At 42.8% G+C, this 23,566-nt stretch overlaps 1 protein-coding gene across 1 annotated transcript in view; it reads right to left on the bottom strand.

The window, feature by feature from the left end:
- The window catches only part of E2F5 (E2F transcription factor 5), a 75,283-nt gene that overhangs the window by 10,892 nt on the left and 40,825 nt on the right, over positions 1-23,566 (bottom strand). Inside the window, exons 2-8 of the mRNA XM_073631898.1 lie at positions 18,411-18,520; positions 18,007-18,168; positions 17,112-17,155; positions 11,043-11,107; positions 10,100-10,328; positions 8,259-8,456; positions 4,851-4,895 (exon numbers count right to left, since the gene is read on the bottom strand). Of these exons, the coding sequence (XP_073487999.1) occupies positions 4,851-4,895; positions 8,259-8,456; positions 10,100-10,328; positions 11,043-11,107; positions 17,112-17,155; positions 18,007-18,168; positions 18,411-18,520 (853 nt within the window). The remainder of the gene's footprint in view (positions 1-4,850; positions 4,896-8,258; positions 8,457-10,099; positions 10,329-11,042; positions 11,108-17,111; positions 17,156-18,006; positions 18,169-18,410; positions 18,521-23,566) is intronic.

Genomic DNA, 23,566 nt, shown 5'->3' with positions numbered 1-23,566 from the left:
TAAAAGCAGTCTAGAGGCTAATTAGCCGCTAGGATTGCTTTTACATGAAAGCCGACCGCTGGCTGAAAAGAATGATACCAAGATGATACCTAAACCTGCAAGCATCATTCTGGTATAACCACTCAAAGTCGTGAATGGCGTACCTGAAGACATAAAAATGGTTAACAATAAAGCACAGTAAACGGTAAGGTATAAAAAATTGCATATCTGAAAAGCAAGCATGATAAAACATAACAACAATAAAACATTGCAGAATAGAATACAGTAAAAAAGAACAGAACGAGAGAGAGAATAGAGAGAGAAAGAACAATAAAACGACAACTTTTTTTTTTTATTTTATATTTTTGTATGTGTTTTTTTTTTTTTTTACACTTTTTTTTGTAACTAACTTTTATAACTGTAACCGGTTCCAGGTTCGGGTCTCTCAAAATGCGATGGCATCTTGGGAGACCCTGTAAAAGTGTGTCCTAGTCTGTGCAATGCTGTACCCTACGCTAATACTCAACTAGTGCATGGTAGCGTTCAAAATATTCACCAATGCAAAGACCAGGATTGTCAGGACAGGAGGGACAATAATAGTGGGTGTCACGCCTATATCAGCGCTTGCTGCAGACACGACATCTTTTTTGGGGGGGTTCGTTGGGTAGGGGTACTCGGGAGGACATAAAGAAAATGCCTCTCATGCAGCCGACTGCATTTGGTTGGGGATGTGAATGGGGGAAGTACGGGTGCTGCAGAAGCGGTGGGTTCCCAATTAGGATTGGCGAATGCAGCAGGAAGGGCACTATGGGCACGACGGGCCTGTGTTTGTCTTCTTGGTGGCAGCGGGACACTACTTGTGCTTGTCACCTCACCAGCTTGAACTGCACTTATGGGACTCGCCACGTCACCAAGTGTTACTGCAGTGCTGGTTTGACTACGACCGGGGTGTACTAGGCCGCTGGTGCTTGGCACTTCACCAAAACGCTACCAAAAAAACTGTTAGCGATCGCAGGGATCAGGCCTGACTCTGCGAACGCTGCAGTTATGCGTTTAGTGTTTTGTAAGTGTCAGTGATCGATCGATACTGCACTTGGGTGGGCTGGGCTGGGCTGGGCCGGGCGGAGGGGCAAAACGCAGGTGCTAGCAGGTATCTGGGCTGATTCCACTAACACTGCGTTTGTGGGAACCCTAAACTGCTGGGGACGCTAGTATAGATCTGATCGGATCAGATATTGATCCGTTCAGATACTATACCACTAAAGGGAGGTGTACGGTGCGTGCGTGGGTGTTAGCGGTACTGGCGCTAACCTGACGCTGCCTGGGGCTGGTGCTTGCCAGTTCACCAAAACGCTACCAAAAAAACTGTTAGCGATTGCAGGAATCAGGCCTGACTCTGCAAACGCTGCAGTTATGCGTTTAGTGTTTTGTAAGTGACAGTGATCGATCGATACTGCACTTGGGTGGGCTGGGCCGGGCAGAGGGGCAAAACGCAGGTGCTAGCAGGTATCTGGGCTGATCCCGCTAACACTGCGTTTGTGGGAACCCTAAACTGCTGGGGACGCTAGTATAGATCTGATCGGATCAGATATTGATCCGATCAGATACTATACCACTAAGGGAGGTGTACGCTGCGTGCGTGGGTGTTAGCGGTACTGGCGCTAACCTGACGCTGCCTGGGGCTGGTGCTTGCCAGTTCACCAAAACGCTACCAAAAAAACTGTTAGCGATCGCAGGGATCAGGCCTGACTATGCGAACGCTGCAGTTATGCGTTTAGTGTTTTGTAAGTGACAGTGTTCGATTGATACTGCACTTGGGTGGGCCGGGCGGAGGGGCAAAACGCAGATGCTAGCAGGTATCTGGGCTGATCCCGCTAACACTGCGTTTTCGGGAACCCTAAACTGCTGGGGACGCTAGTATAGATCTGATCGGATCAGATATTGATCCGTTCAGATACTATACCACTAAGGGAGGCGTATGCTGCGTGCGTAGGTGTTAGCGGTACTGGCGCTAATCTGACGCTGCCTGGGGCGACGCATATCACCGCCGGGCGATCAGGGGGCTAAACCTTTATTAGGTAATAAACGGCGGGTGCCCTGACACTATAAAAAATAAACAAACTAACCAGCGTCACCCGTAACAGTTATACGGTGATCAGTGGTGAAAGGGTTAACTAGGGGGCAATCAAGGGGTTAAAACCTTTATTAGATAGTATATGGGGGTCCCTGTCGCTATAAAACGCTGACGGCGAACCTAAATATTTACGTCCCTAACTAGCGTCACCAGCGACACTAATACAGCGATCAGAAAAATGATCGCTTAGTGACACTGGTGACAGGGGGTGATCAAGGGGTTAAAACTTTATTAGGGTGGGTTGGGGGGGTATCCTAGACATAAAGGGGGGTAATACTCACTGCCCTAACACTGTAACTGTCACAAACTGACACTATGCAGTAATCAGAAAAAAAAAAAAAAAAAAAATACTGCTAATGTCAGTTTGTGACAGGGGGGGGGGGGTGATTGGGGGGGGATCGGGGGTGTAAAGTATGCCTGGCATGTTCTACTGTGTGTGTTTGTGTTGTGTGCACTTACATGTCTTCTCTCCTCGGCGCTGGGACGGAAACTGCCAGACCGAGGAGAGATGACATCACATCCTCTGCCTGTGTGAAACTACACACAGGCAGAGGAGGATTCCCATTGGCTGGGAGCGATCGCGAAGGGGGGGCCACGATCGGATGGTCTCCCCCTCGCCTCCCGACGCTCCCAGTCAGATGCCGACCGCCGCTGGCACCGGGGGGGGGGTCCGATGGGACCCCCCGCCCGCGGGAGGCAGATCACGTACAGGTACGTGATTCTGCCTGCCCGTGCCATTCTGCCGACGTATATATACGTTAGGCGGTCGGCAAGTGGTTAAGACTGTAAAAAAAAATGGAAAAAAAAAAAAAAAAAAACCGCAAAACGCGGCAAAAACGCTACAAAAACGCTGCTCAAAAACGTGCCAAGCATGAAAAAAAAACCTCCAAAAACGCTCAAAAGCAACATGCATAGGTGTGAATCGAGTCTTAGGGAGGTGACCAAGAACACGATGGTCATTCTGACAGAGTTCTGAAGGGAGAGGAGAACCTTCCAGAAGCACAACCAGTTCTGCAGCACTCCACCAATCAGGCCTGCATAATAGAGTGGCCAGACGGAAGCCACTCAGTAAAAAGGCACATGACAGCCCGCCTGGAGTTTGCCTAAAGGACTCTGACCATGAGAAACAAAGATTGAACTCTTTGGCCTGAATGGCAAGCGTCATGTCTGGAGGAAACCAGGCACCGTTCATCCCCTGGCCAATACCATCTCTATAGTGAAGCGTGGTGATGGCAGCATCATGCTGTGGGAGACTAGTCAGGATCGAGGGAAAGATGAATGCAGCAATGTAGAGACATCCTTGATGAAAACCTGTTCTAGAGCGCTCTGGACCTCAGGCCAGGGGCGAAGATTCATCTGCCAACAGGACAATAACCCCAAGCACACAGCAAAGAAAGGTGTGGCTACGGGACAACTCTGAATGTCCCCAAGTGGCCCAGACTTGAACCCGATCTGAAAAGGGCTGTGCACCGACGTTCCCCATCCAACCTGATGGAGCTTGAGAGGTCCTGCAAAGAAGAATGGGAGAAACTGCCCAAAAAATAGGTGTGCCAAGCTTGTAGCATTATACGCAAAAAAAAAGGGCAGAAATTGGTGCCAAAAGTGCTTCAACAAAGTATTGTACACAAGTATTCACAGCCTTTGCTCATGTGATTTTTTTGGTTTTTAATTTTTAATGAATTTACAAAGATTTCAAACAAACTTCTTTCACATGGTCATTATGGGGTATTGTTTGTAGCATTGAGGAAAATAATGAATTTAATCAATTTTGGAATAAGGCTGTAACATAACAAAATGTGGAAAAAGTGAAGCGCTGTGAATACTTTTAGGATGCACTGTATATATTACAAACACACACTCACTTTATGACCACTCACCTAATATTTAAAATGTCCCCCTTTTCCACCAAAACAGCCCTGACTCATTAATGCATGGATGCTACCAAATGTCTGAAGCTACGCTGTAATCTGGCACCAAACTGTCAGTAGAAGATTCTTTAGGTCCTGTAAGTTGTGAGGTGGGGCCTCTTTAGATCAGACTTGGTTTTTCCAGCACATCCCACAGATGCTCAATTGAAGTGAGATATCGAGAATTTGGAGGTCAAGTCAGCACCTCGAACTAGTGTTACTCAAACTATCCCTGAACTATTTTTGCAGTGTGCCAGGATACAACATCCTACAGAAGGGCCACTGCCATCAGGGAATACCATTTCCATGAAGTGTACTTGGTCAGCAACAATGTTTAGGTAGTTGTTATGCGTCAAGTAACATCCACATGAATGGCAGGACCAAGGCTTTGCAGTAAAACATTGCCCAAAGTATTCACTCTGCCGGCTTGCCTTCTTCCCATAGTGCATTCTGGTGCCATCCCCTCCACATGTAAGTGATGCGCACGCGCAAACACACACACACACACAGTAAAAGACATCAATTCATCAGACCGGGCCACCTTCTTCCATTGCTCCATGGTGCAGTTCTGATGCTCACATGCCCGTTGTAGGCGTTTTTGACTGTGGAGGGGTCAGCATGGGCACCCTGACTGGTCTTCGGCTACACGGCCCCACTCAACAAACTGCGATGCCCTTTTTTCTGCTTTAAACACATCAACTTCAGGCCCAATACATCCCACCTACTTTCAGATGCCATTGTAAGGAGATAACCAGTTATTCATTTAACCGGTCATTGTTTATAACGTTATGGCTGATCAGTGTATAAAAATAAGAAATGGTAATACCTACCATCAGAAGACATTAGCTCATCAATTAGGTCACCACTTATCTGACCTAAAAAAAAAAAAAAAAAAAAAAAAAAAAAAAAATTTAGATAATGTTTTCAGATTTTTTTTTGTGAACAGTTTGACTAGTACTGAAACTGTACAACAAAAACATCAGGTAGGTGCAAAGAATAGTAGTACACATTACAGCATCACAGAAAGGATGTGCATTGTTTTTACACATTCCCTCAACATTGCGTTTTCATAATTTCCCTCGAATTAAACAGCTATGGTGATAGTGATTAAATTACCTATATAAGATTAGGGGACCTGAAAATGGGGACTGTTGGGAGTAGGTTGTAGAACACAGGGTGGGGGGGGTGGGGGTGGCGTCAAACACCCCCCCCCCCCCCACACACACACACACACACACACACACACACACACACACACACAGGATGGTCAGGACATAAAAGCCCTGCACTTACTCCATCTAGGAAGCGTGTTCGGCGAGTGGCAGCTTTCGATCTCCTTCTGTGGATCACCTGTCATTTCAGCCAATCGAGAAACGGGTATATTTAAAAACAGTATTTTGAAACATATTATTAGAAACCTCTGGCTCTAATCAGGTGCTTCAAAAAACTCCTGCCGCTGTAATTCAGGCGCCCGGCATCCTGAAAGGGGCCAGCAGCGGAAAGGGGAGGCGGCGCCTGTGTGCCCTTAATGGATGGCTGCCCCTGTCCTGATCACATTCAATTACAACTCAAGAATGGAGAAGTCATTCAAGGAAATCTGGTGATCACAGATAAAATCATGTGAAAAACTATACTCATGGAAATCGATTAATTTTTCAACATATTTTGAACAAGCAAACATTAGATTGGCAGTTCAAATTGTGCCTTCAAATATATCTAAAATTTACATGGTGCATTCAATTTTCACAAATTATCGTTCAACCTCATGCCTCAATTACTTCCAAACAGGCCATGTTTTGGGAATTTCACCTTAATAGAATAGATGTTGCATATACCAAATCACAGACATTGAATAAAAGCGACTGTGCAAAGTGAGGGAAATACTGAAAACATGACCTGTTGGGGGTACTTGAGGAGCAAGGTTGGAAACCACTGATCTAAATTAACGAAAATGAGATCAGTCATATGGAAAAAGTAAACCTTACATTTACCACCCCAAGGCTGGTTTAACACGGGCTGTTCGATCAGGTTCGCTTGTCAGGTTTCTCAGGTGGAGCTAATCAGGCCATCCATAGCTCTCTACGGGGCGGCGGTGGATTTCAGCAGATGCACCGGCATCCAATCCTGTCCGCCAAAAACAAAAAAAAAAAAAAAAAAACAAAACAAAAAAACCCACCACACAACAGCCAGATGGATCGCTTCCATCTGACAGCCCCATAAAGAACAGCGGGGCTGTGTCCATTCTGCATAGCGGAGTTGACACAGACCAGTCTGCTGCCATACTCAGTGAGGAGACCCCCTGCTAATCAGGTGGATGCGGACTATGGAGACCACCTGCGTGAAACCAAGCTAAAAATCAATGAAATTTGAATCTGATGTTCCAGATTAGGTGATCATGACTAGTGAGTATGCAGGTGGAAATTGTATTTAACAGCTTGCGCTCCACAAGATTTTACCCCCCTCCCCCCCATCATGACCAGGGCATCTTTTTGGTCATGCAACACTGTATGCAAATTAAATTTACATTTTCTTTAGGCCAATATGTATGCGATTACAGGCCATTAGTTTAAAAAAAAAAAAAATAAAAAAATCCCAATAAGTGTATATTAATTGGTTTGTGCAAAAGTTATAGCGTTTACAAAAACTAGCAATGACAGTGATCGGCGACTTATAGTGGGACTGTGATGGACAATCTGTCCCGTGTGTATGGCAGCCAGTCTAACAGAAGCCTGCCGTTTGGCTGGCTTCTGTCGTACGTGCACGCTGGAAAACCAGCAGCCTACTGGCTCCCAATCAGCGCTCTCAGGCAATGGTTGAGAGCGCTGACTGGAGTGTTCTGGCAGGGGGGTGGGCGGCAGTGGCTCCGAACGGAGCGGTCAAGTTTTTTTTCCGTTCAACACGCCGGGTTGGGAAAATAAATAAAAATAATCAAAAACCGAAACCCTAGTGGTGTGTGCTAGGGCTTTACTGACATGGACATCACCAGTGACACCAATACAAAGGTCAGTGCTAATACTATACACTGTCACTGTACTTATGACACTGGCTGGGAAGGGGTTAACATCTAGGTCCAATGAAAGTGTTAAAAGTGTGCCTAACAACATGTGTATATTATGAGCTGTTTTTAATTCCTGCTTTGCAGGACGAAAAATAAAACAGCCACATACTAACTTTCTGTAATAGTCACCTGTTAGTAGACACAGATGTCTTTACTGTGATTCACAAAGCAGATATACAGGTCCCGCCCATAAATCATTGGTTGGAAGCTATTGACCTAATTGTGCTTTACCGAGTGACAGTACAAATTGGGTGGGGGCCGCAGGCACCCTATAAAACTGGAAATGCCAAATCACGTACATGCAAAGCCACCTGTCCACAGTAATACACACACACACCTTATTGGCCCACTGGCTGTGATTAACAGCAGCAGGAACCAATGAGGAGAGAGAAACCCAAGGGCCTCTGCTCTCATACACATTGCTAGATCAAAATGGGGCTCATGTATTTGAGGGGGGAGCTGCACCCAGGTGGGTTTTTACCTTAATGCATTAGAGTAAAAAATGTCTGCCTTTAGAACCACTTTAAAACCCTAGTCAGCCTGGTTTTACACCGTATCCTATTGGGGAGATCTCCCTTCATTTCATGTCCTGGTAACAAAAGTAGTAAAGGGAAATTTCGCCAAAGTGAGAAATTTCCCTCTTAGCAGTTAGTAAAACAATTATTCACACATTTTTCCTAACCTCCCTTTTTTTGGAGACAACTGTAATTTTGAATTTCCCATCATATGTTATCTTAGTGACAATGGTCACCAGGACCAAAAAAAAAAAAAAAAAATATAAGTATAGTATGTATAACCAAAATATATTTAACAGTCCAGAACAGTCAAAAAAAAAAAAAAAAAAAAAGTATGTACTATGGCCCACCATCTGTGCCATCATTGGCTGGACCAAAAGGACGGTCTAAAGCAGAATGTGGTGGTGTAATCGCAGCAACAAAAAATGGCTGAGAGAGGTGAGTGTGCCCAGACAGGGAGGAGAAAGAGGCTATAAAATTAAGTCCACCACTGAAGACACACAATAGTAAAAATGCTTTCTTTCTATATCTGGATGTGCTGAGTCAGCAGTCAATATTCTGAAAGCCCAGGGAAGAGTTATGATCATTTGATAACATACTTATAGGACTTACATTTTACAAATGTTTGAAAGCACTTTTAACTCTAGTTAAAATAAAAAACGCACCTTCTTGGTCATCCATTTTTGTCATGTCAAATGAATTGGGTTTGAGGATATTGCCGACATCCAGGGGAAGCAGCGGTGGTTGGTAATCACTTGAGCTGGCAGTAGTCTGAGTTAGATCTGAAGTTAGTGAAGGATACAATAATGAATCTGGCAGTTCTGAAAAGCTACTTGTAGTAGTGCTCTCCTGCATATTTTCATCTAGAAAGAAGATAAAATGAACATTTGAAACATGATTCCTAACCAAAAATCAATCATATAGAAATTTTAGATATTAACATGCTTTAAAAAAAAAAAACTGCAGTTATTGTCCTCAGTCCTCAGCGGACCTTCCCTGAAAGTAAGAAGTGCACTGATGGCTTTGACAAAACTCTTGTTCTTAGTAGGGACACTGTGGGGTTTATTTACTAAAGCGTGCAAAATCAGGCTAATTTGTGCATTAAAACCAATCGGCTTCCAGGTCTTGTCAAAGCTTAGTTGAACAAGCTGAGGTTAGAAGCCGACTGGCTACCATACAGAGCTACACCCGTTTTAATAAATCTACCCCATTGATACAAAGGCCAATCTAGTCATCTATATAACAAAAACAAGGAGAAAATACATACACATATACATTTTATTTATTTATTTATTTTTTTTTTACACACACTTTAGGTTTGTGGGGAACCACATGCAATTGAAATGCAGACACAACAGATCTGAACACCTTATCTGTAAAAACTCAAGTGTGCAGTCATCTACTACAGATGCATACCCTTAGACTACTTTCACACTGGGGCGTTGGCAGTAAAGCACCGCTATTTTTAGCGTTGCTTTACCATTGCTTTTGCTGAGGTTATCGGTCACTAGCGGGATGCTTTTAACCCCCGCTAGCGGCCGAAAAAGGGTTAAAACCGTCTGCAAAGCGCCGCTGCAGCAGTGCTATGGCCCTGCCCATTGATTTCAATGGGTAGAGGTACTTTAGGAGCGGTGTATACACCGCTTTTACAGTGCTTTTTTGGCATCCTGCCAGCGCACCACTCCAGTGTGAAAGCACTCGGGCTTTCACACTGGAGGAGAGGCTCTTTATAGGCGCTATGCAGGTGCTATTTTTAGCGCTATAGCGCCTGTAAAGCACCTCAGTGTGAAAGCAGCCTTAGAAAGGAGACCCCAGCACATTGACTGCATTTATTTTACTAGCAAAGTCAAGACATTATTGCCCCTCCCACCAATATTCTTATTCATGCAATATAAAATGAGTTACATTGTACTACCATAAGGGCCCATTCACACTAGGAACTGCATGTGAATTGCACAGGAACGCTGTGCAGTTCCTGTGCAATTCACATGCAGTTTTGTGCAGTGCAAATTCAGCCCATCACAACAAAAAGATGGTGCATGCACTACTTTTGGAAATGCACTGCAACCGGATTGCATTGTACTTTTGTACCATGCGATCCAGTGGGGGTAAACGCAGTGCGTTTGACCTGCATTTGGGGTGTCGTTAACTTTGTACTGACAGCCACTGCAGATCACTAGAACAATGCAATTGGATTGCGGTGCGGGAAATCGACGCGGACCACTTGTTTACCGCACATCATTCTCGTGTGAACAGGCCTTAACATCTGAAAGATTTAGGCACACACAAATTCACAATGTAGAGAAGTAAGGTATAGAAAGGCTCGGTATGTAGAGCAAATTGAATTCCTGTCAGCGAACGTGGCAAATGCCAAGAGCCCAGAATGACCATAGACTTGTTTTTAAGTCTTGATAATGAAATCTCCTATACGAGGCGAGTTCTTTACAAAAAAAAAAAAAAAAAAAAAAAAAAAATTGAGCCTCCATGTACTCCTATGATTACCTACTTGTACTGGACTGTGATAGGTTGTTATTCTGCACTTCCTCTGGCTGAGGATCTTGGGTAGGAGGTTTCCTAGAACTGCTGGACGTGTCAGACTGTGTGATGTCATCAGGTGGGGGCACTGGGAAAGCAACAGGCTTTGATGTGCTAGATTCCTTATTAATAAGAAGCACATTAATTGGCCCAGAGCTACTCTTCAAACTGATCTGGTACTTTTTTTGTCCATTTTGGCCCTAAAAAAAGGAAAAATAATAAATTTAAAATTCATTGTGAGAAGTCATGAGAAAACAAAAACCATTTGCCCAATTTCAGTAACAAAGCTCACAGTTTATATTGTTCCATTTTAAAATCCCCATGTCAGGAGAAAAAACCCACACAGTGCTTTGTGTTCCACTGCTGGGTATTAATTTACATTCAATCTTCTGTTCATCTCAGACAGCGTGTCTGGATATTTCAGCATTGTCTGTTGATTAAATATACTGATGTAGCTTAACTGAAAGCAGCGAAAGTACATCATCCATCTCACTCACAAAACACATTACAAGCAATGTTACAGGGCAAGGCCGCAGATTAAAAGCTCTGACAAGCAAACAATATCAGACTGCTTCCCACTTTTAGTGATAGTTGCCTGCAAATTTTAAAGAAGCCATACGTCTTAATCTCAGCACACTTTTAAACAGATGATAAAAACGGTATTTTTTTTTTTACTAAGGAAGGAAAAGCAAGAAGCCATCAGCCACCAGGTGGCAGCGTTCTGATAAAATAAAGGTGGAAATAAACCAACTTCGCTTTGTATCAAGCTTGTCGGGTGGTGCTGCATTAGGTTTTTTTGGCACTCTTTGAATAGATATAGCAAAATGCTTATAATGTATATTAGCCATATCTAAAAGCAAACAAGAGAAATTCATTGGTAGACCTCGTTCACACAGGTGATAAGCCATTCTTACCATTTCTGGAATGGGAACTTCCAGTTGTGTACCAGAAGGAGCTTGAACTGCCAAAAGGGTGTCACCTAAGCAACAAAGTAATCATGTTCAATACATTCTAAAAACAGAATAAAATAGACTAGTTTTTTTTTCTCTTCATGAATAGAGACCCTTGAGCAGTTTGCAGCTTTGCTAAAAGCCCTCCAGGCGCAAAGTTAATTACAGAGCATCACAAGGCAAAAAGTGAAATTAGTCAAAAGAACTGTTAATGCCATGCTATGAGACAAAAAAGGTTCACCTGTACATGATAGGACAAAGGATATCTTCCTCTCCATCACAATACAGTTATGTTGCCACCCTAAGGTATTTGAACATTGGCAAAAAAAAAAAAAAAACAAACAAAAAAAACCCCCCCACAGACCAAAAAATAGCAAACATGTCATACTTACCTGTTCTGTGCAGTGGTTTTGGACAGAGCAGCTCTGATCCTCCTTTCGGGTCCCCCACCAGCACTCCTGGCTCCTTCGAGCAGTGCCCCCAGACAAAGCCGCCTGCCCTGGGTGCACCGCTGCATGCTCGCTCCCGAGCCACTGCTCTATGCGTCCATAAGACAGAGCCGCAGCTTGGCACCCCTCCCCCCCATCTCATTGGCTCACTGGCTGTGATTGACAGCAGTGGGAGCCAAGAGGAACACTGGTGAACACTCTGGAAGTTGTGGACAGGCTGAAAAGTAAGGCCACAAACTGAAAGTGGCAGTCTTCCTTTACAAACTGAAGAAACCGTTGGCAAGATAGGAAGATCGAAAACGCATGCAAGCATCTTTGATAGCCACGAATGCCAGAAAACCTTCTGCTGGAGAGAGGCCACCGCTGACTACACAAATTACATCTGGCACGTCTGCACTCATAGAAACTTGCCGAATCTCTTGAGATCCAAGATGAGCCTAACATCACTGTATTCAAAACCAGGAAACTCTCTGCCCTCTGAAACCAGAATGATCACTCCTTGAGAAAAAAATAAATAAATAAAAAAAATGGAGAGCTTGAAAAAGAGCAAATCTTTTTTGTGGATTCGAACCAGCATTTGAAAGCATAAAAACGGAGGGGGAATTTTTAGAAATTCCAGCCATTACATTGCAGACCTTCTCAACGTCAATCTTCCCCTGCCAAACCTTTGCAAAGGCCTGCCAATGCCCCCCTTACCAGAGCAAGTGGGACACCCCTTTATTGTGAAGAGGGCATGTTCCCCAGCTTAGCAGGCTTTAGGGTTTGTTTTTAATGGAATGGAGACTGGGGTTTGGAGGCAGAGAATGGCAAAGGGATGCATTTTAAAATTAGAGAGCGGCAGGTATTTGAACCTTGGGTTTAGCCTTCATTTTAAGTGGTAACACGGCCCTCTTATCCATAGCCTCCTTCTCAATGTAATTATCCAAGGCAGGACCAAACAAAGGTAAAAGGTACATAAATGTTCCATATGCTTTTGCAGGGTAATGCCGCTGATCAACCATAAATTCCTGCACACGTGAAAGTTGCTGCATGGAGTCTTTCAAGGTATTCACTGAGAAGCTAAGGGCATGTTGGAAATTCTCCAGGTGTCGGCTTGTTTCCATACATCCACCAGTAGGCTCCCTCCATCATGTGATGAGCCTTAAGACTTTGGCACACACTCACAGCAGCAATTGCAAGCAGTAAAGCTTCCCCCACCAGAGCAAATTAAGGCTTTAAATTAGGCTTCCAGACGTTTGTGCGTGGCATCTTTAAATAACAGGACCTCTTCCACTGGACACGTGAGGGGATAAGAAACTGCTGGATCCACCGAAGGCATATTCCATTGCTTAGTGAACCCACTCGCAATGGGCTATTGCTGATGAAACATTTTTGGCGGAACACTTCATCAGGGTGTGCCCAGTCTGGGTCCAAAACATCCTTCAAAAGGAGCACGTACAAAAGGGATTGAGGATGTTGTGGCGGCTGCTACAACCCAAATCTTTTAACCCTTGGAATAGAGGACTTGAGAATCCGGGACTTCAAATTATTCCAGTCAACTTCCCTGAGAAAAATCACAAAAGGTCTTTTGGGTCCATGATAAACCCTGACCCAGGGATTTTTCAGGAGTAGATATTTTGGATGAGGATTCTTCTGTGTCCCCTTCTTCCAGAACATTCATTTTCCTTTCCTCTACTTTATCTTCCACTGGTTCCACCTCAGATAATGAGGATGGAAGGGAAGGAGGACGCTTCAATTTGCAACCAATGTGGTCCAAGCTGGCAAGTATTCTGGATAGCTGCTGTACCCCAGCAATAGTAGATAAGAATTCAGAACTGCATGAAACATTCTGACCCCCAGGGGATATATTGCATGGGGTGCAGTGCTCAGGTTCCTCCGTCACCTAAGACGCCAGCAAAAAAAAACAAAAAACCTGAAGCTTTGCAGGGAGGGGCTATGCCTAGGAGAGAATTTCCTGTATATTTTGCCCGTGTCCAATTACTGAAGGTGACAGTATAACCCTTTCATAATGGAGATGAGGATAACCTGTGTTGTACGGTAAAAAGAAAGAAAATTAATGTAAGGTTAAAGCGCAACTAAAAAGGCAAAAAACATTCCCCCCCATTTTGCATAACGTAAGGAAGGGCTATCACCCCAGTCCTCTTTTTGCCATCTATGTCCCATTGGGGAGATTTCCGTTCACTTCCTGTCCCATAGCCAAATTAGGAAGTGAGAGGCGGTCCCAGTGTGTCGCTAGAATGTGTTTGTTATTAATTGTGTCCCCATTGGAAGATTTCCCCCTCTATTAGATGTCAACCCAAAATTTGGGATTCTTTTACTTTCACTTTCGATACCTGTAAACAGGACAAATAGAAAAAGCAAATCTTCCTAACGGGGCAGAGAAAGCAGTAAAAACTGACAAGTGTTCTAATGCCTCTCCACTCTCCAAAAGTCTTGCGTTTAGTTACACTTTAAAGATCAATAGCTGAGTCCCCTCAACACCAGACTACTACGTACAAGGGGCTTTCATTTAGTGAAGTGACTTGGCCTACAACAGCAATGCTGAGATGAAAAGCAAAAGCCATGAACAGATAGGTAGGAGGTGGCTGTATACATTGTAAGTTTCCCAGACTGCACCTTTAAAGACCAGGTCAGCAATGGCAACTCACTGCTCTTTTAAAAGGCTCGTATAAACACCGGAAAAAAACTAATTCTGTTAGAACCGCATTCAGGTTTTCTGGAAAAATAGCAAGACTTCTATATATATTTTTAGCTTGCTGATCTGCCATCTTTTAATTTAATACAACAGAGTACTTAATACACAAAATACAACTAGTCTTAATGTGTGACATTGCACACCAACACATCAGTTTGCAAGCATATGTAGCCTCAGTTGAAGGATAAATTCACCTTGGGGAACATGTTACATATTCCACCCAATTTTAGTGTGCAACATGTTCCCCGTACTACTACTAGCTGCCACTGCTTGAAAAACAGCACGGCCATGCGGGGGCTCCACCCACACGGACGAGTCATTCGTACACACAGCTCCATGTGTCTGAATGAACTACAAGCCCCAACATCCTCAGCGGCTGTCAGTTTTTAGTTCTCAATGAGCTACCACAGCGCTGTGGAGCACCCTGGTAGTTCATTGAGTGTTCCCTGTCGAGGAGTATAGGCTTTCCTGCATGGGATGTACAGGAAAGCCCATACACTGAGTGTGCAGGAGATCTGCTTGGCATCAGCGATCTGCTGATTGCTGGTGCAATGCTTTCCAGGCACCTGCAACAACAACAAAAAAAATAAATAAATGCACATACATTTACTTTTTTTTTTTTTTAAAGTGAACTTATTCTTTAACCACTTCCAGACCGCCCACCATCCTTATAAGTCAGCTGTTTGAAGGAGGATATCGCTGTTATGGCAGAAGCTAGCTGCCATAACAGCGGTATCCTCTTTAAAAAGGGCCATTTTTTTTTCTTCATTTTTTAAATGACAAATTTTTTTTTTTTTTTTTTCTTTATTGCATTTTAGTGTAAATATGAGATCCGAGGCCTTTTTGACCCCAGATCTCATATTTAAGAGGTCCTGTCATGCTTTTTCTATTACAAAAGAGGTTTACATTTAAGTGTAAAAATAAAAAAGGTAACAAAGAATAAAAAAAAAAAATTTTTTTTTAAATAAATCAAACATTTTTAAACGCGCCACTCCCGACGAGCTCGTGTGCAGAAGCGAACGCATACGTGAGTAGCGCCTGCATATGAAAACTGTTTTCAAACCACACATGTGAGGTATAGTCGCGATCGGTAGAGTGAGAGCAAGAATTCTAGCCCTAGACCTCCTGTGTAACTTAAAACATGCAACCTGTAGAATTTTTTAAATGTCGCCTATGGAGAATTTTAAGGGTAAAAGTTTGTCGCCATTCCACGAGCGGACGCAATTTTGAAGCGTGACATGTTGGTTATCAATTTACTTGGCGTAACATTATCTTTCACAATATAAAAAAAAAAAAAAAAAAATTGGGCTATTATTTTTTAATTCAAAAAAATTTATTTTTTTTTCCAAAGAAAGTGCGCTTGCAAGACTGCTGCGCAAATATGGTGTGACAGAAAGTATTGCAACGACCGCCATTATATTCTCTAGGGTGTTCGAAAAAAGAAAAAAAAAAAAAATGTATAATGTTTGGGGGTTCTAAGTAATTTTCTAGCAAAAATAAAATGTTTTTAACTTGTAACAAATCTCTCAAAGATGCTCGGTCCTTAAATAGTTAAAGTACACACCACATAAAAAGTGAGCAGGCCTGTGGTTCACTCAGTCCATTTTTAATTTTGATAAAATGACTTCTACCTATGCATTAAGAGCATTTCATAGTTAGTCAGGTTGAAAAAAGACACAAGTCCATCCAGTTCAACCTTTTATTAAAGTTATGAGGTAGAAATATCGCGTGTACAAAACGGAGCCCGTCCTCCTCTGCAAAGTTATCTTGGATTTATTACACTATGGCCAGTTCTTTTCTCTTTTGGGGTACATACTGAGAGAATGGATACCGTAGCCGAATAAGGGAGGGATTTCTATCATCCAAATCATCATCCCTATTGTGATCATCTACAAGCTTAGAGGCCCGGGCTGGGTTGAAAGCCATCCGCCTTTAAAGCTTGCCATCTGGTAAGCCTAATCTACAGCTACGGTGGTCGGGCACTTTACCTTGTTTGTGTGTGCACACTATGGTGATTGCAAGATTTTAAGTGCTTCCATTTGGATATTCATAATTTTTTTGGGCATACTTCAATCATTGTTAATGCAGCTTTTTTATTTTATACCCAATTCTATACCCTCAGTTGATCCAGAGGAAGGCAAAAACCCCCAGCAGAGCATGCTCCAATTTGCTACAGCAGGGGTAAACATTCCTTCCTGATGCCCCAAGAGGCAATCGGACTTTCCCTGGATCAACTTTACCTATAAATGTTAGTACCCAGTTATATTATGTACATTTAGGAAAGTATCCAGGCCTTTCTTAAAGCAATCTACTGAGCTGGCCAGAACCACCTCTGGAGGGAGTCTATTCCACATTTTCACAGCTCTTACTGTGAAGAAACCTTTCTGTATTTGGAGATGAAATCTCTTTTCCTCTAGACGTAAAGAGTGTCCCCTCGGTTGACCGTAAAGAGAATAACTCAATACCAAGTTCACTATATGAACCCCTTATATATTTGAACATGTTGATCATATCCCCCCTTATTCTCCTCTTCTCAAGAGTGAATACATTTAGTTCCTCTAATCTTTCCTCATCGCTGAGCTCCTCCATGCCTCTTATCAGTTTGGTTGCCCTTCTCTGCACTTTCTCCAGTTCCCCGATTATCTTTTTTTTATCCCATTTCATGTATGTTTGCGCAAGTACTAAGCTGGACTGCCCCAAAGACGGGACCATATGCTATAGAAAAAAATAATATTAAATGACATTTAGCAATTCCATGACCATTTACTGGCTTTAAATTAGCAAGGGAAAAAAACACTTCCAGCATAACATTACTGCTTCATTGAAAAGGTTGTTGAATCTGAAGAAAGAACACTTGAGCACAAAAAAAAAAAAAAAAAATGCACTTACCATTAAAACAATTACACAGGTTATCGTGAGTTACAAAAGAAAATGTATGACTATGTTAAGGAATGTAATGCTGGCAATGATAAACAGCAAAAATATTCTTCTTGTATTTAAAAAGTACATAATGTAGCCCAACATAAAGAGAGATCGTTCTCAAATTGCAGTAAAATACTTTACTACAATAGTTTAGTCATCTAAAAAGCCAAGCCAATTATCATCACTCTGTGCAGCAACTAAAAGGTCAGCCTTTCTACTGCCAAACAGCACCTTTGTGTTGAGGACTACTCTGTCCATGGCTTTAAAGGCTAACTTATAATCAAGACCCTTACAGGCCGATTAAACTACTCTGGGCAATTTTGCTGGCAGCTTTAGCACTAGTAGAAAAATGCATGGGACATTCTACAGGTCAAAATGCGCCACAATTGGCTGACCTTTGACTTCATCAGGGGGAGGGAGGCCGAATCAAAATGTACAAGATTCGGAACATTGCATTCCTGTACAATTCACATATCATCCAGGCGTGGTGTAATTTCAGCCCATTCATTTGAATGGGATGAATTTGAGCCAAACCACACCAAAAGCACTTTATAAAAACACACAGAAACCGGATCACATGATACTAGTGTACCATGGGATCCAGGGCAGGCAAACGCACCTGCTGCCAATCACAAATGCAATGAGTTTTTAAAGCAGTGCAAGAACCACATGTGAAAAGTGGGTTTCCCGCACCGCATACTGGTGTGAATGCTAGCAGTCTGTAAACAGTCACCTAAAAATTAGGTAAAGGACCTCCTGATATATCGAAAATTGCAAAAGGAACATTTCATCACCACCAATTACCTCCTAATAGTACAGAATGCAAAACAAAGTCTTTTTAAAGAAGCCGATAAAAGGATATAATTTATTTTCTGAATCGTCCATAACATTATTGATGCTCTGTTGTAGCCACACTTTCTGTTGGTCCAGCTCCTTTTCTTTCAATTCCAGGTCTCCAATTTCTGCTTTAAGATTCCTGAGCCTGTCTAGAATTTCCTTTGTGTTACATCCAGCGCCAACACCCCTAAACAGGAGGACAAGACAAAAAAGCATGATACAAATATCACAGTACAGCTAAATTCAAGTGCCAATAAAGCAGATATAATTTATATATTCATAAAACAGCATGTCCCCAGCATAATTATATATAATTTGCCAACAGGCATTATGATTTAGTTCCAAAAACGACATCTTAAACTAAAGAAATCTGCAGAGAATTAAAAAAAAAAAAAAAAAAAACCACAAACATTATAAATACATCCTTACTTCCACTGAATGCTGTTCTTTGATTTCTTCTCTATCAAACCGATCCCCTCTAGTACATTGGTAATATCATAAATTCTTCTTTTCTGTCTCACAGCCAGCGTATCAGCCGCCTGAAAAATTACAAGGAAACAATTACATAAAAAGACTTAAATAAAGCAAATACATTTTAAAAACAGCCATTTCTCCTTTTCTCAATACAAACGTACATTTTAAAAGTATCTATTAACCAAAAACTTTTTTCTTCAAGTTTGAGAGTGTAAAAATAATCAGATTAATGGAAATAAAGTTTATACCTAAAATGTATGTATCAGCACATGCCATTATAAATTTCCTTCATGTTTTGCTATAAGAAAGGCAAACTTTTACACTAAGAAAGCAACCAATGCCATACAAATCTGAACACATGTAATGACTTCCTGCTGAGCTGGGAGATCTAAAATCTGACCCCCCGGGGCAGAACATTGTGCCATTTTCACAAAGACCATTATCCTCAACACAAGCTACTCTTAAAAAGGTAACTTGGAAAAAAAAAGATCAGCAAAACCAAAAACACTTTACTTTTAAAATTTTCGTTACCAGCAAAGAAGCCATTAGTTTAACTGTACAAGGGATTTTATTTGATCAAACAGGGTCTGAGCTGCCAAACATTTGAGTTGCCTACAGAAAAGATATGCACACATAGCCAAACGGTGAACCTGGTCTACAGTAGGGAGTAGGGGTGCACATCTTCACTGGTCTCACGATTCGATGATTATCTTGTCCACAATTCGATTCCACAATGCATAACGATTACTGAGCATGGTTAAAAACTTTTTATCCAAAAATTCAAGCAGTCAGAAAAGAGACTCAATTTTTCTCCGGGATCAGAGGCATGGTGGGATCAGAGGCATGGTGGGATCAGAGGCATGGTGGGATCAGCTACACTGGTACTCACCTGCTATTAGTGTCAGTTGATTCCCCATCCTTCATGCTGCTCAGTGTGTCTTCCCCCTTCCGATGCCCCCAATGATTCCTCCGATCATGTCGGGTCACCTTCAGCTCCTCCCCCTGCACTGTACTGGCTGTTAGCTCATCAGCTGACTTTCTTCAGTGATGGGGAAGGGGCTTTTATCCACCATGCAGGCTCTGCCTCGGTTTCTCCTGGAGAGGCAGAGCACTGCACAGAGCGACGGATTACGTCATCAAAAATGTATTCAGCCGTCTGGCAGCATCGTGAACGTCCAAATCGCGATGCACAGATACTGCGATTATATTCAAACACCCCTAGTCTACAGTAGTGCTAGGAATGGTAAACAAAGATTAGAATTTAGATTTTGTTTCTTATTTGAACATAATTGTTTCAGGGACACAAAAGGCTCCCCTTTGATCGAAGAGACTTAGGGCTCATTTAACCAATTTAAGACCGGCCTCTTTTTTAGATGTGGTGTTTACAAGTTAAACTTTTTTTTTTTGCTAGAAAATTACTTAGAACCCCCAAACATTATACATTTTTTTCTAACATCCTAGAGAATAAAATGGCAGTCGTTGAAATACTTTGTCACTCCGTATTTGCGCACTTAAAAAAAAAAAAAAAAAATCAACTTTTTTGAATTAAAAAATAAAGACAACAGTAAAGTTGGCCAAATTTTTTTTTATATTGTGAAAGATAATGTTACGCCAAGTAAATTGACACCCAACATGTCATGCTTCAAAATTGCGCCCGCTCTTGGAACAACGACAAACTTTTACCCTTAAAAATCTCCATAGGTGGCATTTAAAACATTCTACCGGTTGCATGTTTTAAGTTACAGAGGAGGTCTAGGGCTAGAATTATTGCTCTTGCTCTACCGATCGCGGCAATACCTCACATGTGTGGTTTGAACACTGCTTTCACATGCGGACGCTACTCACGTATGCGTTCGCTTCTGCACGCGAGCTCGGCGGGACGGGGCGCAATTCAAATGTTTTTTTCTTATTTATTTTACCTTTTTTTTTTTTTACACTGTTTAAAAGTGTCACTTTTATTCCTATTACAAGGAATGTAAACATCCCTTGTAATAGAAAAAAAAGCATGACAGGACTTCAATATGAGATCTGGGGTCAAAAAGACCTCAGATCTCATATTTACACTAAAATGCAATAAAGAAAAAAAAAATTTTTTGTCATTTAAAAAAAAATGGAAAAAAACAAAAACAAAAAAACGGGCCTTTAAGAGCTATGGGCAGAAGTGACTTTTTGACGTCGCTTCCGCCCTGCAATGATGTGGAGACGGGTGGGGGCCATCTTCCCCTCACTCGTCTCCATGTCAGGCCACAGGAATTGGCTCTGTCGCTGGGTCCGGTAAGTGGCGGAGGGCACCAGATCACGCAGGGGGGGAGAAATCGCCCTCTCCCGCCACCGAGTAAAAAATGATCTCGCGGCGCGGAGTCCGCCGCAGAGACCACTTTTATCTTAAACTGGATGCTTCTATTTAGCCTTCTTTCCTTGTCCTCCACATGGTCACTCATCTTTCTTCTACTTCACCCCTGCATTCTCCATTCACACTTAGCTGTTCACCCCCACGGTTGGGTTGCTATTTTGATCTCCTATCTGTACTTCCCACTCCAGGTTTGCCTTGGGGGTCCTGGCCTGCCTTGGATGGTGCCCTGTGGGGCTGCCCCCATCGGTCCGTCCACCTCAGCTCCCGGGGGGGTGGTGTCTCCGATTGCCGAGCGATGTATGGCCTCCGCCACCATCTCACGAACCACAATATGTAAGCATGCACTCTGTGTGGGGTCTTGTTAATTACCCCACCTCCGTTTCATGTTTATAATCACTAGTTCATTTATATCCTTTATTTTAGATCAAGATACGCGCTTGCTCCTGACGAGTGGCACAAGAAGCCACGAAACGCGTAGAGCTACCATTGTCGCGTTTCTCACCAGCGTCATACCATTTCCTAATTTTTTGAGTTTTTTGGAGGCTTATTTTTCAGGCAATACTTCTTATTATATGGTTGTGTATTAATATCTTACTGATGTACCATGGAGAATTGTTTTATTCATTGAATCATGTATATTTGCTGCTATTATTGCTGATATTTCTCTCTATTTGTGATTGATATATAATTTTATATGCATGTTCTACTTCCATGAATTTAATAAAATTTTCCTAGTAGTCCATCGGTTTTGTTTTTTGGACATTTCACGCACTTCATTTAAAGTCCCACTTTTGTTGCTTTTTTCTTATTTATTTCACCTTTTACACTTTTTTTTTTTTAAAAAGCGTCACTTTTATTCCCATTACAAGGAATGTAAACATCCCTTGTAATAGAAAAAAAGCATGGCAAGACCTCTTAGATATGAGAGCTGGGGTCAAAAAGACCTCAGATCTCATATTTACACTAAAATGCAATTTAAAAAATAAAAATAAATTAAAAAATTGGCCCTTTAAGAGCTATGGGCAGGAGTGACGTTTTGACGTCGCTTCCGCCTTGCAATGATATGGAGACGGGTGGGGGCCATCTTCCCCTCACCTGTCTCCATGTCAGCCCAGGGGACAGACGCGATCGCCTCCGCCACTGCCGACGGCTCTGGTAAGCGGCGGAGGGCAGCGGGATAAAAGTGTTCTTGCGGCGAATCCACCGCAGAGACCACTTTTATCTTGTAGCCGACCGCCGATTGAACACGGGGATACCGGGTTAATGGCAGCTAGCTGCTGCCATAACAACGACATCCGTCCTCAAAGTAGGGACGTACATTGGCGTGCGGCGGTCGGCAAGTGGTTAAACTTGCTTCAGCTTTAAAAATACACATTAACCACTTAAGCCCCGGACCATTTGGCTGGCCAAAGACCAGAGCACTTTCTGCGATTCGGCATTGCGTCGCTTTAACTGACAATTACGTGGTTGTGCGACGTGGCTCCCAAACAAAATTGACATCCTTTTTTTCCCATAAATAGAGCTTTCTTTTGGTGGTATTTGATCACCTCTGCGTTTTTTTTTTTTTTCAAAATTGATGCTATTTTTTTTGTTTATAGCGCAAAAAATCATCGCAATAAGCGATTTGGTTTGCGCAAAAGTTATAGCGTTTACAAAATAGGGGATAGTTTTATGGCATTTTAATTAATTTTTTTTTTCTTTATCGCGACTGCAACATTATGGCGGACAGATCGGACACTTTTGGCACGATCTTGGGACCATTCACATTTATACAGCGATCAGTGCAATTAAAAATGCATTGATTACTGTGTAAATGTGACTGGCAGTGAATGGGGTTAACCACTAGGTGGCGCTGTGGGGGTTAAGTGTGTCCTAGGGTGCGATTCTAACTAACTGTGGGGGGGGAGAGGGGCTGTGTGTGACACTACACTGATCACCACTCCCGATTACAGGGAGCGGTGATCAGTGACAGTGTCACTAGGCAGCACGGGGAAATGCTTGTTTACATTAGCATTTCCCCGTTCTTCCTCTCCGTGAAACAATCGCGGGTATCCCCGCAGACATCGAGTACGCAGGACCCGCGATCACGCTCACAAAGCTCCCGACGGGCGCGCGTGCCCGCAAGCCGCCTCTTACAGGTAAGCGATTCTGCCTGTACATGCCCTTCTGACGCAGTATTTCTGCGTGAGGCGGTCGGGAAGCAGTTAAAGTGCTTACCCCTTCAACATGCTTTCATTTTTTTTATGCTTCGGTGATGCTTTTTAAAGCTTGGCAAATGCCCTGTATGTGTGATTTTCTATTTGTTTTACAGAATCCCCACTCAGCAAACCCCTAGCTTACAAGTATCCCTGTTCAGCAGTTCTCCAGATTTGTACCCTCATTCAGCAGATCCCCAGATTAGTATCCTTGTTCAGCAGATCTCCTGCTCAGTAGTACCCCCAGCCCTGCTGATCCTCTGGTTCCCTCACCTCCCGCTATGGTTCTCCCATGCTATGCACCACATTCAAGCATTCCAATGTTGCACACCATGTGTGCCGTCTGCTAGTTGCTCCGATCCCCACTCACCTTCCTGCTGCTCCATGCTGCACACCAGATGTGACATCTGCACCACACACTTCCAGAATATATACACACACACACACACACACACACACACACACACACACACACACACAAACACGAAGGGACTGCTGCTTTTCGGTATGTTTGTTGCATGCAGGGATCTCTCATACCTCCAAAACAAAGCTAACTCTTCAGG

The sequence above is a fragment of the Aquarana catesbeiana genome, linkage group LG05 (genome assembly GCF_042186555.1).
Source record: "Aquarana catesbeiana isolate 2022-GZ linkage group LG05, ASM4218655v1, whole genome shotgun sequence".
NCBI lineage: Eukaryota > Metazoa > Chordata > Amphibia > Anura > Ranidae > Aquarana > Aquarana catesbeiana.
This window is presented reverse-complemented; position numbering and strand designations above follow the sequence as displayed.